The 18674-nt window shown below is 40.0% G+C and overlaps 1 protein-coding gene across 3 annotated transcripts in view; it reads left to right on the forward strand.

Annotated features, from left to right (window-relative positions):
- Positions 1-18674, forward strand: part of scube3 (signal peptide, CUB domain, EGF-like 3) — a 112339-nt gene that overhangs the window by 54795 nt on the left and 38870 nt on the right. For all 3 annotated transcript variants that reach the window (XM_058642583.1, XM_058642584.1, XM_058642585.1), the window contains 3 exons: positions 6018-6134; positions 8188-8310; positions 14042-14158. In XM_058642583.1, the coding sequence (XP_058498566.1) occupies positions 6018-6134; positions 8188-8310; positions 14042-14158 (357 nt within the window). The remainder of the gene's footprint in view (positions 1-6017; positions 6135-8187; positions 8311-14041; positions 14159-18674) is intronic.

Below are 18674 nucleotides of genomic sequence, written 5' to 3' on the forward strand. Positions count from 1 at the left end.
AGAGGAAGCTAACGTAGCTGACACTGATCAGGCCCCTCCCCTCCCCACAGGGGCATCATCCTTCTGACCTTCAACCTCTGACACCCCACTGTCCTCCTCCACCTCTACCTCCTCTTCCTCCTGTGAATGCCCTCTCAATAACTGCTGCTGCCTTTGTCCAAACCGCACCTTTTCCAAACACAGCTGCAAATAGCTGCATCATGGACATTATACAAACTGACACAGATTTACTCTATATGATATTATATATATATTTTTAGGATCGCGATGAGATTAGATACGTTTGCTCAAATGCTCTTTTGTCCGTACCACATTTATCTGAGAGCTGGAGTTGCTTTACAAGTTAGGATTTGAATTAAACAAGTTTATGTTTACATTTAACCTTTTAAACGCAATCATTTATTAGAAATTAATCCAGTGGCTCTCGGGCTCTTTCGAATGAAGAAGGCTATAGTTTGGGCCCCAGATGCCTGAGTGCTTTTCTCTTCTGCTGGGACTTTTCCCCTCTCAACGTCTCAGATGGTTTCATTTAAAAAACTTAAGCTCGAGGCACAAAGAAGAAAAGTGATTCAATATTTCACTGAGAAGCAACAATCAGAGAAGGTCTAAAGAATAAGTATACTGTAGATTTGTGGTTTTTGACCATACCCCGTTAATTATCTCGCAATTCCTCAGATATTTCTTGTGACCTTTCAGAGCAGTTTCTCTGTCACACTGTATAGAATAATGCATCTGTCACTGGGGCTGTTTTTATGCATAACATGTACTTTTTGTACACTTGGCTAATAATACTTGTAAGTTGGTTTCGAATTTTCAATGCAGAAATGTAAAATTCATCAACTTGAGCAAATCATTGCACTGCCATTGTAGTTAAAATAATGAAGTGAGCAAATTGAAGTGATAATAAATTCAATTAGCCTTGGTTAAATGCTCAAAACACCATGGATTTAGTAAATTGACTGAAAATAAGCTGCATTGTTTCAAGCACTCAGCCGCAGTGTTTCTAAACCCCATCATTATGGTCTATTAGCTGCGATGTCCACGATTCAGCAGCACTTCATACAAAGGATAAAACACGGGGTTCCCTTTTAACTTGTTCTTTCATACACATGCAATCATCATCTGGCCCGAAATGCTGAAAATAATCATTGATGGGAAATGAATCAATATCACTGCAGTCAAGTTTGTTTTTCTGTTTTGTTGCCAAGGGTAATTTGATTCACTACATTTGCAGTGGACAATGGAGCACATGTGGGGGGAAAGGGTATCAAAACTTTGCATTTTGATAATATCACTAATGCAAATAAGCCCAATTTTCAGGATGAACGGCGGAAAAACAAACACAGAAATCTGAGGGTAAATCGAGCCTCAATACATCAAAGAGATTTGTGACTTAATTATAGCATGTAAGAAACTAAGGGAGGAGGTTTGAGCTCTCTGAGGAGTAAACCATTCAAGGTAAAAAGCAGAAACAATCGTGTTTTAAGAGAATAGTTGGAACTTCAGTACGTACGTACATGAACACTGAGTTCCTCATATGCTGCAATATAATAATCTGACCTATTTTAGTATTTTGTTGTCCTACTTTTTTTTTTTTTTGCTTCTTCTCAGAAATAGAAACGTTAAGAGCAGGAGGGTGATTTTTGCATCCTGCTTTATCAAGTTTGTGTCTTGCATGAGTTTCTTTGTTACCGAACCAGAGCTAATTAATATTAAAATTGTGAACGTAAGCTTTAACAGACATGGTTTTGTTTTTGTGTGTTATTGAGAGAGCATTCACCCCCAGGCTTTAGAAAGGCTTTTGTCTGATAACCATATTAGAAACTTCACTCCAGCTGCATGTTTGCTGTTTGGTCAAGGAAACGCTGTATTTTCACGAAAGCAATCTATTCCCAGTGACAAACTCTTGGGGAAATGTTTTCCTGTGCCCTTTTTTCTTGGGAGAATTCTGTTATCGGTTCATGTACTTTGTTCGTGGTCATCAGAAATCGCGGATGACAAGTTGCCCCAAGGTTGCTTGTCATCAGTTCTGAAGTAAGCCAAGACGTCGCACTGCCATAAATCCTGTGGCTTCTGTTAAAAGATGATGTACACTGTCTGAGCCTGCCTGTATGAAACATATACTGCAGAGGCTCAGCTTAAGACCAAACACTCGACACATTGCACTGGAGAGTATTTACAAAAGTCTGCCCACTGTTACTGTAATTGCAGATCCCAACCTGGTGCACTGTGGATGTGGCTGGTGTGCATCCAAAACACACAAACCCACACACATACCAGAGCGTGTGTCTCTCCACTGTCTTCACAAAACCATAATGTCAGAAATATTTCTTTGCTCTCTTAATACATGATCATTACAGTTTGGTGAGATGGCTGTCTGGGTAAGCGTTTTGGAGGCATGTCCTGACACTGTCTTATTGTCTCGTCTGCCAACTGTCTCTGCTCACACTTTGCAATTATGTGAACCCACAGTGCCATACTCTCCAGTCTGGGTTGGGACTGAGGCATTAACTGGAAGTTCCTCCTCCCTCTGCCCACTGCTCTTCTCGAAGCAGATTGTTGCATCCTGAGTGTACCAAGTCTCACAAGGATGCGATTTGGTTATTAGTTATTTTGCACATTCTCCTTTCAAACACATCAAAGGAAGAAATGCAAAATCATCTAAACTGATATATGTACATATATGTACATATATGTGTATATATACACATATTTATACACATATACATATATATATACATATATACAAATATTACAAATATTTGCAAATATTATTTGCTTTACATGTTTTCAGACTAATATGATGCTCTAAACAGTGTTTTTTTTTCAATGTGTTCAATGTGCAAAATAACTAATAACCAAATCCCATCCTTGTGAGACTTGGTACACTCAGGATGCAACATGGCAGATGGATACGCCACTCAATCATTCCATGCGGTCTGAACAATTAATTGACATTTCATCAAAATCGTAATACATGGGACGCAATATTTCTTAAAGCCAAAATGTGTTTTAAATTACTTTCCTGACTTGTACACATCATGTTCTACAGAGTGAAGAAAACATCTTTGTTTCTCACAGATCTGCACAAATATCTCACTGTAATCATTTTAAATATGTTATATTCAAATGAAAATTAGTAATAAATTAAATTGTCATTCCCTCTCATATCGCAATTTCAGTCAAAGGAATCACAATTAGATATTTATATAAAATTGTTCAGTCCTAGTGTGAATAATATGATTGGTGGTGTTTATTGAATGCTACAGATGCAGTTTTTTGACATTACTTTGTTTGTTGATGGTTATGTGGGACATCAAGAATGCTATCAATTCAGATTAAATATTTTTCACAAGCATGTAGCAAAACCTAGCTTTAGGGATGGGGGATAAAACGATAACGTTATATATCACGGTAGAACGTTTCCTCGATATAAAAACAAGATATTCACTCAGACCAGCAGGGGGAGACACATGCGGTAATGCTTTCATGACCACAGCCATACGCACCAACATGCAAGTGAAGTGAGAGCGAGTCAAAATAGAAAATGGTGACAGAAAATGAAACGAGAAGAAGACACCTGAAGCAGCGCCGTCCCCTGGAGAACACACAATGCCAGACTTTACAATCTGAGACCTAAGTACGTGCTCCCTTTAAAGCTCAACAGCAGACCATAGTGTCTTCTCTAGCGATAAATAGCGATATCACACACAGTCGCCAAAGACAGGGTGCAATTAAGCAAGGGGCGAAAATAACGGGTTTAAGCGGCTGATAAAATGACTTGACCCTCATTAACTCACCAACTCCCTGCCCATGAATATTTCTCTCAGACCCTTCTTCCCCTGCTATAAACAGACTGCAGAGGGAGAATTGAAGAGGAGCCGTGAAGTGTGTCATACTGTGTTTCCACGTCAGATTGGTCAAGTCACCAATTTAACCTATTTTGAGCTCTACAAGGTCACACAGTTGGTATAGTGTTTAGCACTCTTGCCTTTACAGCAAGAAGATCCGGGTTCAAGCCCCGCTCGGAACAAGGGCCTTTCTGCATGGAGTTTGCATGTTCTCCCTGTGTGTGCGTGGGTTTTCTCCGGCTTCCTCCCAAAGTCCAAAAACATGCAATATGAGGATTAGGTAAATTGGTCACTCTAAATGGACCGTAGGTGTGAGAGTGAATGGTTGTTTGTCTCTATGTGTGGCCCTGCGATGGACTGGCAAACTGTCCAGGGTGTACCCCGCCTATCGCCCTATGTCAGCTGAGATTGGCACAGCACCCCCCGCGACTCTCAAGTGGAGGATAAAGCGGTAGACAATGGATGAATGGATGAGCTCTATGAAGAAAGAGACACATGGAGGAGTTCTTGGGATTTAACTTTATTTAGAATTGATCTATATATATATATATATGTATATATATATATATATATGTATATATATATATATATATACAATATACATACATACATATATACAATAGTTAAACCAAAATAACCATTTCTTGGTTTCCCCTTTACCTTCAGAGTAAAGGGGAAACTTTAAGCTTAACAGAAATATTGATGTGATTTATGTCTTATGTCGTGATATACAGTATATACAGTATATATATATATATATGTGTATATATACATATATATATATATATATATATATATAAAGATGTATAGATAGTAGTAGTAGTAGTAGTAGTAGTATGTCATAATAAGATTCTTTTTCCATATTGTCCAGCCTTACCTACCTACAGTGAGACATTTATTTCAGTCTTAGTATATTGATGTTCAGCCACCTTGTTGTCTAGGAAACCACTCTAAAACATAACTTTACATTACAACAGTGTAAGCACCTGTTCTGCTTTGATACATAGTCCTAGTGCTTCAACTCAATTTCAGTTGAGTCTTGTTTTTTACTTGTTTTTTTGGGGGGGTGGGGGGTGTCCAACAGAAAGAGCTTTTAAAAGTTTCATTATGGCTGTAGCAGGCATTGCAGTTTTAAATTTAAGTGGAGAGAATTAGGTGTTTCCCCAAAGGGATCCTGGCTCTCAATAAAAAATAAAAGTGCAGCTGTATTCCCTCTTTAGTGCCTCGTGTGAGAGTGGCAATCTAGTTTGCCTAACCCAGCTGCACTGGCTCCTGTTTAGAAAAGCTGCCATCCAGCATCCAGCCCATTAGAGAGAAGTGATGAGCTGTGTGAATGACCAGTTACCTTACAGAAAGTTTACGTTACATTCTCTTAGTTGTTGTTTTTTTCTGTCCTCTCTGTAAAGTTGGCAGCACCATTATAAGGCAGATGCCAGCCGCTTCTATGTGAGAACAAATTTCTTCTGTACAGTTGCTTAAAATGAAAGTCTCAGTGAAATTTGTCACTGTCAAGAGAAGAGACCGCGGCTCTCCTATCTTGACTGAGTGCCTTACTTTTTTCCACATCAGTCTAGCCAACACAGAGGCACAGGTACCTGAAATTGCATTTTTATCCCCAAAATGCCTGGAAGGTTTTGTCACAAAAAGGAAAAAAAAAAAAGTGGTTTTGTCCGCATTTGTGTGGAAGTCAAACACGTGGTCTCATGTTGAAGGAGAGACTGATATGTCTGCAGGACTAAGGACATTTGGAGGTTGTAATTCACCTTGACCAAAAAGAGGCAAACATGCACACACACCTAAAATATTTATATTGTGTTGTGTGATAACATTTCCTAAAGATACTTTCCTTTTAATTATTCACAAACATCTCTTCTATTCCCTCACTGTTAATCTCACCCTGCTGCTGCTTTTATGTCTCTGTTCATTTCCTCTCCACCACTGAACACTTATAAGCCTGCTGTGCTTCTTATTGTGTCTCCTGTGTGACACAAAAAAGGGAATGCTGTATAAAACACTGTGTCTTCATTTTTTTTTTTTTTTACTACTATACCAGTCTGCATGTACTGTATGCGGTTCCATTGGGGAGAAAAAAGTAGGTCAAGAAGATGGCACCAACTGCATATTTTTCCGGGGTTTGTCTCACAGTGAGTGCTTGTTTCCCTGCAGAGACCTGTGCAGTGAACAATGGCGGCTGTGATAGCACATGTCACGACTCAGTGACAGGAGTCCGCTGCAGCTGTCCTGTCGGCTTCACTCTTCAGCCAGATCGCAAGACCTGCAAAGGTAAAGCCACCGGGCACCATTCAACCTGCACATGTCCACCTGTCACCAGCTTTATCAGCCCCTTCGCAGAGAACCTCTTTCTTCAGCCAAGTCTAACAGAATTTTTTTGGTGCTGCTGCATCCACCCCCCCACCTCCAGTTGGATGTTCTCTGTATAGACTACTATCATTATTTTACACACATGTGGTTTTACAAGTGGTATCTGTACCAAAGTGATGGTTGCTGGTCTTTGAAAACAAGGGAATCTCATTTCAGGCTCAGTTATTTATACATACATTTTTACATAAATTCTGCAAGTGAACAACTAGACAGAGGAAACGCAATAATTATGTAAAACTGAAACGCTATAACAGTGCGTTTATTTACATATCAGCAAGCAAATAACACACAACAAGCAGCTATTTGTCTACAGACTTCTGTCGCAAAATCCCCACAGGACTGAGGCAGAAAAGACTCTGCTGTCGTGTATGTTTCTCTAACGCTGTCAATCAAAAACTGGTTCCGCCTTTCAGACAGTTCCTCCAGTCATCATGCAGAAGCCCAGCGTCCGTGCCCGCCCACTGCTCCATTGACTCCGAGGGAAGCCGAGCTTCTGTGGAAGTGACGTTTTTGCCGCATTTGTCCGATCACCGCCGAGCTCACTATAGAGAACAGTTGAAGCTGAGCTTCAAGTGGTTTTAATGCGTGGTTTTAAGCTGATTCCAAACGACCTAGTGACACACTCTAATTGTGTTCTAGCGCACGTTTGGTCTTGAAATGTAAATATAACACAGTCCGTATTTGACAACATTTCAGAGGAAGCTTCCCTTGCTGTCTTAGAACAATCACCACTGCCGTACCAGAATCAATCTCAGACTTATACTCTGCTTTTCAGTTGCCTGTTTGCAGTCATTTTTTTTTGTCACCCCATGTTTTCCTTGGTAGTTTTTCCTCCTACGTTACATTTGCCTTTCTTTCAACTCAGCCTTCATGACCCAGCAACTTTAAAAAAAAATATTTTGTCTAATAAGATCAATTCCAAAGCGTTCTTGGGAAGTGTATAAGCACACTAAGAAAACAGATAACACTGGCAGCTTTGCAGAGATTGAGGATGATCTTCAATATCTGTGTGCTTTCTTGGGCTCATTATGTTACACTCACCGCTTATGAGTTTGGTGTGAGAGGAAAGAAGAGGAGGAAAAACAAATCCAGGCCGCACTGGCACAGGACGACAGAGGCTTGCTGCAGGCCAAACACTTCTGAAGAACAGAGACAAAGATGGAAGGGATTATTTTACTCCATTTTAGTTGCATTTATTTTAACCAGATGATGAAGGTTCCCGAAAGAGATGCATGCCTAATCTGTGATGATAATTCAGGCTAAATCACTTCTGCTTAGGCACATGCGAATGCATAGATGCATACATGACATATCTATGGGGCACTGGCAAGAGGAATAATGAGTGGAGTCATTGGGCTGATGCTTTAGATGACTTTACTGCATGAGAGCTGCAGCCTATTACACCCAGACACAGACAGATTTTAGCCATTCTGAGGGACATTAAGGAAAATCCATTTCTACTTTTGCCAAGACTGTAATTCCAGCACAGACATGACACATTACCAGCATAACTATGTTTGTTCTTACTCTCACCAACTACACTGTTTACATTTAACAACTTTTATTGAAGCTGCCGTCATCAGTAGTTTTAGAACAATCACTACATGATGCTGTCTTTATTGCTCTGATGCTGGTGTTGTTTTCAGCTGCAACAGGCAGCTGTTTTCAGCACAAACATAACAGAAAAAGTTTTAATGAACTGACTCTCTGCTACTTACCCTGCACCAAAGGGCCGCTGGTGAACAAAGCAGAGCATTTAGCAGCTAATGACACCCAAACCAAAAGTATCCAAAACAAATGCTCATGTTGCTCATCATCTGGGATATTAACAAAATGATTTGTAGCTACAGTATACGGCTCTTTAATTACAATTTTGGCAACCTGATCCCACCCTCTCAAATCAATAAACTTATTTCTTATGTGTCCATTTCTCCTGACGTTTTTCCGTTCACAGACATCGACGAGTGTCGTTTGAACAATGGCGGGTGCGATCATGTGTGTCGGAACACTGTGGGCAGCTTCGAGTGCAGCTGCAAGAAAGGTTACAAGCTTTTGACCAATGAGAGGACTTGTCAAGGTAGGTAACTCGTTTTCATTTCCACTCTACACCCCAGACCACTTTCCATCGTGTCCATAGCAGTTCCAGGTGTATTATTTTGTTGGCACACTTGTACATGTGCAGCAGTAGCAGGATGCCAGAAAGTAGTTTTAGTTTGGCCGAGTTCACACTGGATGCATGCTGTGACACGTCTGCATCACGGAACATCTTTCTTGCTTTTCATTTATTCACATGATAACTGATTAAAGCTGCCCACATGAGCCCCATCGGCTCTTTTTGGCAAAGGAAATCTTGCCAATTTTTGCAATGACCTATTTGCATTTCACCAAAGAAAGAAGAAGAAATAGAAGGAAATTACTTTTCACCAGAGTTTCAACATCTGTCACAAACACAGCCGTTTCATTGTAAAAGTGCCATGATTCTACTGTTTTTTTTGGTTTTTTTTTTTTTCACTTTTTACTGTGAAATATTTTCAGGACTGATAGATGCTTGGCTTCATACTGAAGAGCCCTGGCATTAGTTGAGTACAGAGAGGTTTTGTGTAGTGTTTAAAAGTATATTTCAGTGATCTCCAAAAGCAAATCCTCTGTAAAACAGAGCAGAATGTAAAACACTCCCTGTGTGAACAACGGCGGTGCTCAAGATGCAGCAGATCAGCGCCACAGGCGTCACTCACTTTTTGCACAAACATCCAGTGTAGACCCAGCCTTAGAGCTGGTGTTTTGTGGTGTGAAAAACACAATAGATAACTGTATGAAACCTATTCTCCTCATTGGTTTTTGGACACAGAATTGTGCAGTGGTCCAAGAGAATAACACAGTCTTATGGGGACCAAGACGTTACATTGTTGTAATGTCTTTTTCAGCTATATTCGTAGTCAGAATCTTAAACTGCTACAGGCTCAGTCAGTTCAAGAGAAATGTTGAACTAAGCATTGGTTAGAATGACTTGGAAATAATTAAAAATCCTCTTTCATCACGGTGTGTTTACTATAGCAACAGAAAAAGGTACAGTGTTTAATTAAATAAACCACCCTCCATAAAAATGAGGAATTCAAAAAGTGTCTTTAGTGGCTCAAAAATAACCCTGGCAGTGTTGTTGTCACTGTTCTTACTTAGAAAATGCATGTATCTGTACTTAATGTACAATACAATAAATGTCATAAATTTTAAGACTTTTACTTAAGTAATATTATAAAAAAGTGACTTCAACATCTATCAAAGTCATTTTCTGGTAATATAGTTTGTACTTTTACAAGTATCCCTTTAAGGTACTTTATACAATACTGCCTCGTGGACTGTAGAGAAACCGGAGCAGGGATCTCTGGCTTGTTTTTCTGTTATATTTGGTGGCAGCCGTCACTCAGCGAGAGCAGGGAGGACTAGCAGCAGAACAAATAAAGAGTTTGCCGTGGCCGAACACAGGTGTGGGGAATTAAAGCGAAAGCTCAAAAACTTCTGGTTCTTGAAAGAGTCAGGCCACTACAGAGACATCTGGTGAAAGAAGACCGGCACACTAGAACTACAGAGCTGAGCTCAGTCTCCCTCTGCATGGAAAAACAGATGACATGCTATTTTTTAAATTCTCTTTTCTGTATTGATGTGGTCAATCAATATCCAGCCTGTTACACATCAGTGTCGTGCAACGGGCTCTGAGTCGCTGCACTGAATCACACCAGTCTGCACACAATACACAAGCGTCATGATGTGGTCAGTGAAAATGTTCACTATGTCACTGTGCCTTGCAGCCACTTTGTATCTATTTTTGGTGGGATGCCTTTCTCTCATTATTTGGAGCCAAACAATTCAAAGTTTATTTTGCCAAAATGACAGATGACTGAGTAACTGCAGTCTGTGCATGTAGGAATGTAAATCACAGCTTGTTTTTTGTGGCACTGTGCCTTAACCAACTGAGCCATGCACTGAGTGGCTGCACAGGGGCAACTTTGGAACAGTCCGTACATTTGCATGACATTAGATATAATATAATCAGAAGAGGAAGAGTTGGTAATGGTCTGTATTTCTATAGAGCTGTTCTAGTCTTGATGGCAACAAGTTAAGTGTCTTGCTCAAGGGACACGTGTAGAATAGCAGGGCTGGGAATTGAACCCACAACCTTCCAGTTGAAAGACAGCTCCTACTATTCTACTTTTGATACTTAAGTACAGCAAATGTCATATACTTTAAGATTACTGAAGTAATATTGTAAAAAAAAGAATTTTCTGGTAAGATAATTGTACTTTTACTCAGTATTCCAATGGAATGGTGTAGAAGTACAACTGTATCTCGACTTGGTGTGCATGGAAACGAACTCTGTGTCGCTGTCCTTGTTTGGTGGTTGTGTGTTTTGTTTGGAGTGAAGTGATGTGATAAAGCTCACCTGATTCTCCCCTCTGCAGTTTGCTTTACTTCTATCAAGAAACGGTGGAAAGCAAGGATTTCGGTTATGAAAGCAGATCAGACAGGGGATGTGGTGTTCACATGCAGCATCTAAAAACACTAGAAAAATGCACAAAACAAGCCAAAGGTGCTTTTAACCAAAGGGCTTATTAATGTCCATGTTAAAACAGTGGCTCTCACAAAATTTCCTCCATAAACATATTGATGCTGTTTATATAACTCGTTTTATACAACATTGGCTGCCAGTTCATTTTAGATTTGATTTTTTAAGATTTTATAATGTTCCACCTTATTAAACAGACAGTTATTGATTCTTATTTTATTGGTTCTTCTTACTGTTTTATTGTGTATTTTATTCCTGCTGATTTGAGTTATTATTTTGTATCCTTTCTTTCTTATGTGAAGCACTTTGAGAACTTGCAGATATTTTAAAGTGCTATAAATACACATAGCACTTTGACAATTGACAGTTTGATTGATTGAACCTGGCAGCTGCTGAGATGACTGAAGTTGCTGCAGCTTTACTGAATTAATTAACACATTGAACTAAGAAATAATCAAAATAAAGGCATTGGATTACCAGTGCCACTTTTCCCTCCCAGCTTTACTGTTCAAAAACGTGTACGTATGCATCATGTCTATCACCCTCTATTTGGGAGCTTCTAAAATTTCTAAATTTCTAAATTAATGAATCTAAATATGCATTTTACTTTGAAGGATAAATCCAGAACAGGCAGATTAACAAAACCAACCGCAGTAATCCCATAACCATCCTGACTGTGCTGTTTTGCTAATAGACACTGGTGCATCGGTGATATGTCATGACACTGAAATGGCCCACTGCTGTCTCCACACGGTGCTGTGATGTGTAAACTGCACTCTGGGTTTATCTCGGTTTAAACAGTCATGGTGTTTCCCTGCTGTCAGTGGACCATGGCCCAGAAGTCAGGATGGGACACGTCTGCCGAGCCCCTGTCGGCATTCCTCCACCCTCAACACCCTTCAAAGTCTCCTTCTCATCTCCTTGTCACTCCTAATCCACATGAGGGCACTTAGGGAGATGTTCATCAGACATCATGTTTTCTCCAGAGGGAACATCTATGATAAAGGAGTTATCTGCTCTGTATAAACAGCAGTGACCTTTACTGAATTTCAGCCAATCCAATTACGCCTCCCTATAATTTTATTGTGAGCGTGGGTGGAGATTAAAGTGATGACCTAAGAGAGAACAAAGAGAAGAGATAATTGATGGAAACTTCATCTTGCAGTCTTTCAGTCTTCGGGCAGCGCAAGGCGACAATGCGACTGTTCTAAAACGTAATCTCTCCTTTGCTCCCCTGCATGTACGTCGCCTCATGAAGCGCTTCACTGCATTCCTCACCTGAGCCGCTCGGTAAATAAGGGTTGTAGCCCCTCAAATGTCTTCACACACCTATTCTGCACGACAGAGCAGAAAACGATATAATGATAAGTTTCAGATCGACTTCTGGCGTCACTTAGTGCAACATTTTTGAGGGTAATCTCAGTCACCACGCCTAATTGCCAGAGGGTTTCAGACTCTGAGCATGCTTTATATACTTAATATGCCCAAAACAATCACTTTTGCAATGCCTCTTATAGCTTGTGCCAACTCATGCTGTTCTCATCTACTACTGCTGTTATGAATCTCCTGAGGCCAACAGTGGAAACAAATAGTGAAGTTGTGCTTTTATTTTTGTTTCTGGTCTCTTTGATCTATATTGAACCTGTGGTGCACCAAGTTGGGAATTTTTTGAAAAGATTGTTTCATGTGTTAGATGTTCAACCTAAACTATGATTTATTTTTTGTAAGTGAGAATCAGTTTATGGATATGATGTATAAACATTCTTTTTTTTTTTTGAGCTTTTAAACATCAACTCATGGACCTCCTCCAGATCTTTTGTGCTCTTTCGTAATCTGATCACTTAATAAGCTTTTAATCTTTGCACTTTTTTTCGTCTTTTTTTTGTTGCTCTGCCAAGCGTTCACCTCAATGACTGTCTTTACCGGTCTGTGCGGAGTTCAGCTGTGGTGCCTCTGAGGGATTAGGCGTGATGTGAATATGTGAAACCTTGTTTTATGATCAGAAAAGTATGGAAGATTGGTGCAGACTTTAATCAGATTCAGGTAGCCTTCTTTCTTTTTTTTCTTTTGTTTTTCAAAGTAAACCATTATTTAACCGAACTCCTGTAATTGCTGTGAAATGCCTGTGTCATTGGTTTGATGGTGGCTGGCGCTGCCTCCTCACCCAGAGGAGGTTCAACTGTGTTGGATGAAAGGATGAAATACATGATATTTGTGGGAAAACCCTGAGAACCTTTTTTGTCTTTTTTTTCTTTTTAAATTAGCCAATTAAACATCTAGCAAAGTTGTAGCACATCCCGACTTTCTCCCACCATGTGCTGCATGGGCTTGAAACAAATGTTTGCTGACATTAAAGGAAACTTTGATCATAATAAAACCAAATGTCATCCATCCACTTCATATATCAATCTGTTTGGATTTTAAGCCAGACATTTTGAATAACTTATCAAAAAATAGTCTTCTGGTTTCATTCAGAAGCCAACTAGGAAATTCAAATATATATTGAATAGCCACCAGGGGGTGACTCCACTGGTTGCACAAAGAACTTTTTGCTGAATTCGTTAGTTTCAGCTCTTCTTCAATAGAACATGATGTTGATTTTGTAAATGATGATTTAGAGCAAAATAGTTGATTAAGTATTGGATAACCGTGTGATTGACAACTGGTATCGTCATATAGGAGCTTGTTTGCGGGTGACACCTCTGAACCTATGGTTCATCTTGAGGCTTCAAATGAGAGTTCAGATTTCTATAGGTGACGTCATGACCGGTTGCCACTTGAAATGTCAGTAGGTTTTCAAACAATTCAGGGTTAGTTATGTGATGATTAAGTGGTGAAATGGGAAAGTGATTGACAGTTTCTGTGTGTAGGGAGAAAAAAATGCATCCCTTCAGCTCCTATTATCAAGTGAAGTGGCCACTTTTCCTCTGACTCCTGCTGTGGCCGCTTGTTATTACAAACATACTTTGAGAATTTCATTTCAGAGCATCCAAGTTGCAAGCTGCGTGAAGGCAGGAGGTCAAAAACTATAGCAAGCAGAAGATGTTTGTGTTTTTTCTTTTACGTTTTTTTTGTGATGTGACATCCTTGTGAAATGACAAACCATGAATACAATAAAAAGCCTCAGAGCAGGAAAACACCTTGTGATAGGATGGGATGATCCAGGTTGAAAATTGTATGTTATTTTTTTTGTAATTTTATGAACTGATTGAGAAGTTTCTAACAGCACATCTTTTTATCCGTACAGATATTGACGAATGCTCTTTTGATCGCGCCTGTGACCACTTCTGCATCAACTCTGCCGGCAGTTTTCAGTGTCTTTGTCATAAAGGCTACGTCCTGTACGGCCTGGCACACTGTGGAGGTGAGCAGCATGTCTTTTTTTCCCCTAAGCCTTTTTACTCTGGATGTTCTTTTCAATTTCTATTTCATCTGACAGCTTTCATAAAGTGGCATGTGGATGTGATTCTCTAAGCTCTGTCTGTCAGCCCTCTGCTTTGGCCCAGAGTAAAAACATTTAAATGAGTGCTGAATGAATTGTAAAATGGTTTGGACAAAAAGTTTGCATAGGTTGATAAATCATCATTTTTCATTCAGTGACACTAAATTACTATATTAGTTTTTCGGGGTGTGAATCACAGTGTACCTCACTTGATACATGGTCCATGATACCAATAATATCATGGTACAACGATTCTGTACATCACGATATCTGTCTAACTGAAGAAAACAAAACATCCGGGAAAAGTTAAAAGTGTATGATTTCTCTATTTATTCACAACATAGAGAACAAAGTGCATAAAGTCTATGTATTGAACGTGGATGGAGCATCTCTTAACGTAGATTTCTCCGCCATTATCACACTGTAAACTCCCTCAGTCAGGTAACTTCTGCCCAAGTGTACCTCATTCGTTTGAGCAGCGCCACAACGAGGAGACATGAAGTGATGACGCCCAGGGAGTGAAACTGACAGGGACTGTTTACTTTAGAGCGCCTTCATTTGTTAATTAGAATATGGATATTTGCCCTGGTGTATCGATTATCGTATTGCACGAGAAAGGACAACCTACATATCCCCAATCGAAAACTGGTAGAGACAGTTCAATAGTCTCAGAGAGGTTTCCTATCAACTCTTTTTCTTCTTTTCTTCTTAATTATTTTCTTGTTGTTATTATTCTTACTATTTTTTATTTTAGCTGAAGGAGCCAGAGCCACATTATGGCGAGAGGTGAAAATAAATTAGATAGTGATTTGATACCCAGTATCTGTGCTCTGCATGACTAAGAGTCCTTGAGCAACTCTCTGAACCTTCACGCCCCCCAAAGAATTGTGCCATCCGAGTGGGAATGATGTCTAACAGAAAAGCACTGTATCGATGGGGGACGGTGTGGCTTGTGTTGTCAAGTCTTTTTAGTGGTGATTAATACTATTATTGTTATTCATATTAATGACAATTAAGCAATTATGTAAGATATTTTAATCTTGGTATTTGAAGCTCAACAGCAATCAACTACGAATAACCACAGTAAACATTCAGTGGCTCAGTTGTAAATCACAACTGTCACGGTCCTTAAAACACATCAGCACAGGACAGTCACCGCGTGCATCTGTATTCTTGAAGAAGACTAAATGTAGCTAAATATTCACTCTGATGGATTACCTATTTCAAACCATTTGTAAGTCTCTGCAAGTTGATTTTCAAACAGACTCAAATGTGCAAAAACAGGTGACTGCCCGGAAGGCAGGAAATCAATCTAACAACCTATGCTACACTTGGCAGTAATGTAAAGTGTAGACAATTTGTGCCGTAGTTAATGGACTAAAACGTGCAAAAGCATATAACTAGGGTCCTTCCAGGCAGAGTATGGCCATGTCCATCAAACAAGAGTAGGTATGCTGCACTCTGGCGTGGAACAAAGAGCAGGAATGGCCTTTGGTGTCAGGAGGAGGTGTGTGGGGGCGCGTCAGATCTGCCTGGCAGGCAGCAGAATGAGGCCCGCCAGAGCACATCAGGATGTTGTGGCGGCCGCTTTGATGGAGTGTGTATCACCAGTTAGAATCTGCTGCTGACTCCAGCGCCTCAGGGTCTCACTGTAGTTGTGGCAGAGACAGAGACAGAGTGAAAAGGAGAGGAAGAGACTGAGAGAGAGAGAGAGAGAGAAAGAAAGCATAGGCCCTTAAAATCTCAAAATACATAGCTTATGTACATATATATATGTATATACATGAACCTGTTTCTTTATCTGTAGTTCCACAAGTCTACTGGTCAGGAGTGACTAGACTAAAGTGAAAGTAAAATATCCATGTAAAGGATCATGAGGTTTGCACAAACCTTAGACTATCTATGTAAAAATGGACATCGACTTCTGGTTGAAAGAATAAAGCCCAACAAGTGTGATGGATTCAGCAGTTAGTCACCGGGGAACTCCGTCTGAATGGAAATCTATGGGAAAATCAGGCTACTTCTCGCTTGATTTATAACAAGGCTAAATATTTTTCCTGAGGAAATGGTCTCAATCGCTAGTTTGGTATCTTCTTCAATAGAATGTGATGTCAGTTATGTAAATGATGGTCCCATTTAGAGGAAAATAGATGAAAAGGCATGACACATATGAGTGGACACCAGTCACAAGCTAGTGCACGGTCTATGGCACAACCGTGCACTTAATTACACCTCCCAAATGTTTCCTGTCTGACGCCACTGTCACAATCTGATAAAGGTAAAGGCCTTTTAAAAGAGTCTTATAGGTTCATGGGATCTATTACACAGTAGGCAGCTATATAAGTTGTCAGTTGAGGGATCAGGAGGACCGCAATTGGATTTGTGAGGCTTTTACTCACTTGATAGTCTGTGATCAGGCCACACTGAGCTGCTGTGAGGAGAACATGGCAGGCGTATATGACTCCATACCACTGAGAGATTCCGGGGATGAGATTTACGGCATGCCAACCTGTACTCTCTTCCTTTCTGGCCATAACCAAGGTAATCCTATTCCCTGTGTGGTTTATCAGCCGAAATATAGCTGTCAAACAAGTCAGAAAGCTTTGCTCCGTGTTAAACAATAGACTTACCCTAAACAAACCCAATTAGGTCACTGACCCGCTGTCGAGCCATGTGCTGAGGCCTGTCAACATTCCTTCCACGTGAGAGTATAGCCAGCCATTCTCCCTCTCAGCTAGCAAAACAATCCACACATTTTTTGCTTATCTGGTAAGAAACTAGAGGTAAAGCAGTTGCAACTAAATAAGCTACTTTGTCGCTAATTTTCGAGTTTACGTCATTTGTTCCACTTGAACAGTCTGTTTAACATGGACTGAGTTGATTTCCATATCTTAACAATTATTAAAGGCCATATATGTAACCTTTGTAGAAAAGCGATACACTGTATTTATATAGGGCATTACTATATATGGCATGCATAAAAATAACTGCTGCTCCATCTGTTTTAATTTTATAGACATTTTACCTACTTGGTTAATTTTTTTCACGTGTCAGCAACAGGCAGAAATAGAAAGTGAACATGTGGCTGCTGTAGAGAAACAGTTGAGAATTATCACCTAATGAGAGCAGAGGACAAGGCGATAATACACGGACTGTAAAAACATTCTATTCTTTAAATATCCACCGAGAAAGTGTATGAGGGAGAAGGAGAAAGAGCGCAATAGCAAACCGTGGCTGAGGATCCCCATGCTTCACTGTCTGAGAGAAGATTATCCACACCGGGGCATGTTTGCCACGGTCTTTCGTCAACTTCTCCTCCACTTTCAGCCGCCTGTATTTTAAAGCACCTCCACTGCGGACCCTCGTTTTTCTTGTCCACTGGCTGTGACATGTTACAAAAGGCTTTTTAGGTTCAGTATCATTCAGTAGTTCTGAGGCTGTCTGCTCTATTGCTGGCATCCTGTGTATTGACGTGTTCTGAGCTGTTATTGCATGGGTGGCGGCAGGTGGTACAACAGAGCAAAACACCAAACTAAAACATAAACAAATGGTTTGCAGACTGTTAATTAATTCTTTTATTTGTGAATGTACGAGCTGCACCATCCTTATCAGAGACGCCGGTATTTCAGTTTAACATGATTCCTCGATCTGTGGTGACACATCATTCACATAACATCATTCTCATGTTATGCCTTAATATCATAAATGTCACATTTATATCACATTTAATTGTTATTTTTAACTAACTGCCCAGATTTGCTTAAGAGAAGATTATCCCATTTTAAAACTTGTGATGATGATGGTAGGACAGGGAGAGTCCTCTCCATAACACAATGCAATTGTTGTGTTTTTATATTAAATCATATTATGTGTTTTTTTCTTTTCTTGGCTTTTCGTCTGCTCTGTGCTGTGAGAGTGTGCGGAGAAAAGAAAGCTGGAGAAAGGTCAGAATTGATCTACTTAGTTACAAGAAAGGGAGGAACAAAGAAGTCAAAACAGCAGTTATTGTTGGCAGATGAGCGCAGCTTCCATCAGATATTCATTAGAGTTCTTTGTCCTTTAAATTGTGTGCTTTGATGCAGAGGATAAGCAACGCATCTCTCACAAGCAGCTCCGGCTGGTGGAACACTACTGATTAAGTCATCATCTTCTTCTGGGAGTGCGAGGTGCTCAGACTCTCTTTTTATTCTGGGTGAATAATTGAATGAGACAAGGAAGAGAATTTCATATCAGCAGACCAGATCATCTATCGCTGCCATTATCTCGTCTCATTCCCCGTGTCTCCACCACTTGTCTGCAGCCTGGCGCATCCTCAGATCCACTCACTAAACTACATTTTCTGTCTGGCATCAATGATAGCCAGCCTGCATCTGGATCCTGGATGTTTTTAGTGGTTTGAGCTCAGCATGTGTTTGAAAAGGTGATTATAATTTATTGC

The sequence above is a fragment of the Solea solea genome, chromosome 11 (genome assembly GCF_958295425.1).
Source record: "Solea solea chromosome 11, fSolSol10.1, whole genome shotgun sequence".
Classification (NCBI taxonomy): Eukaryota; Metazoa; Chordata; class Actinopteri; order Pleuronectiformes; family Soleidae; genus Solea; species Solea solea.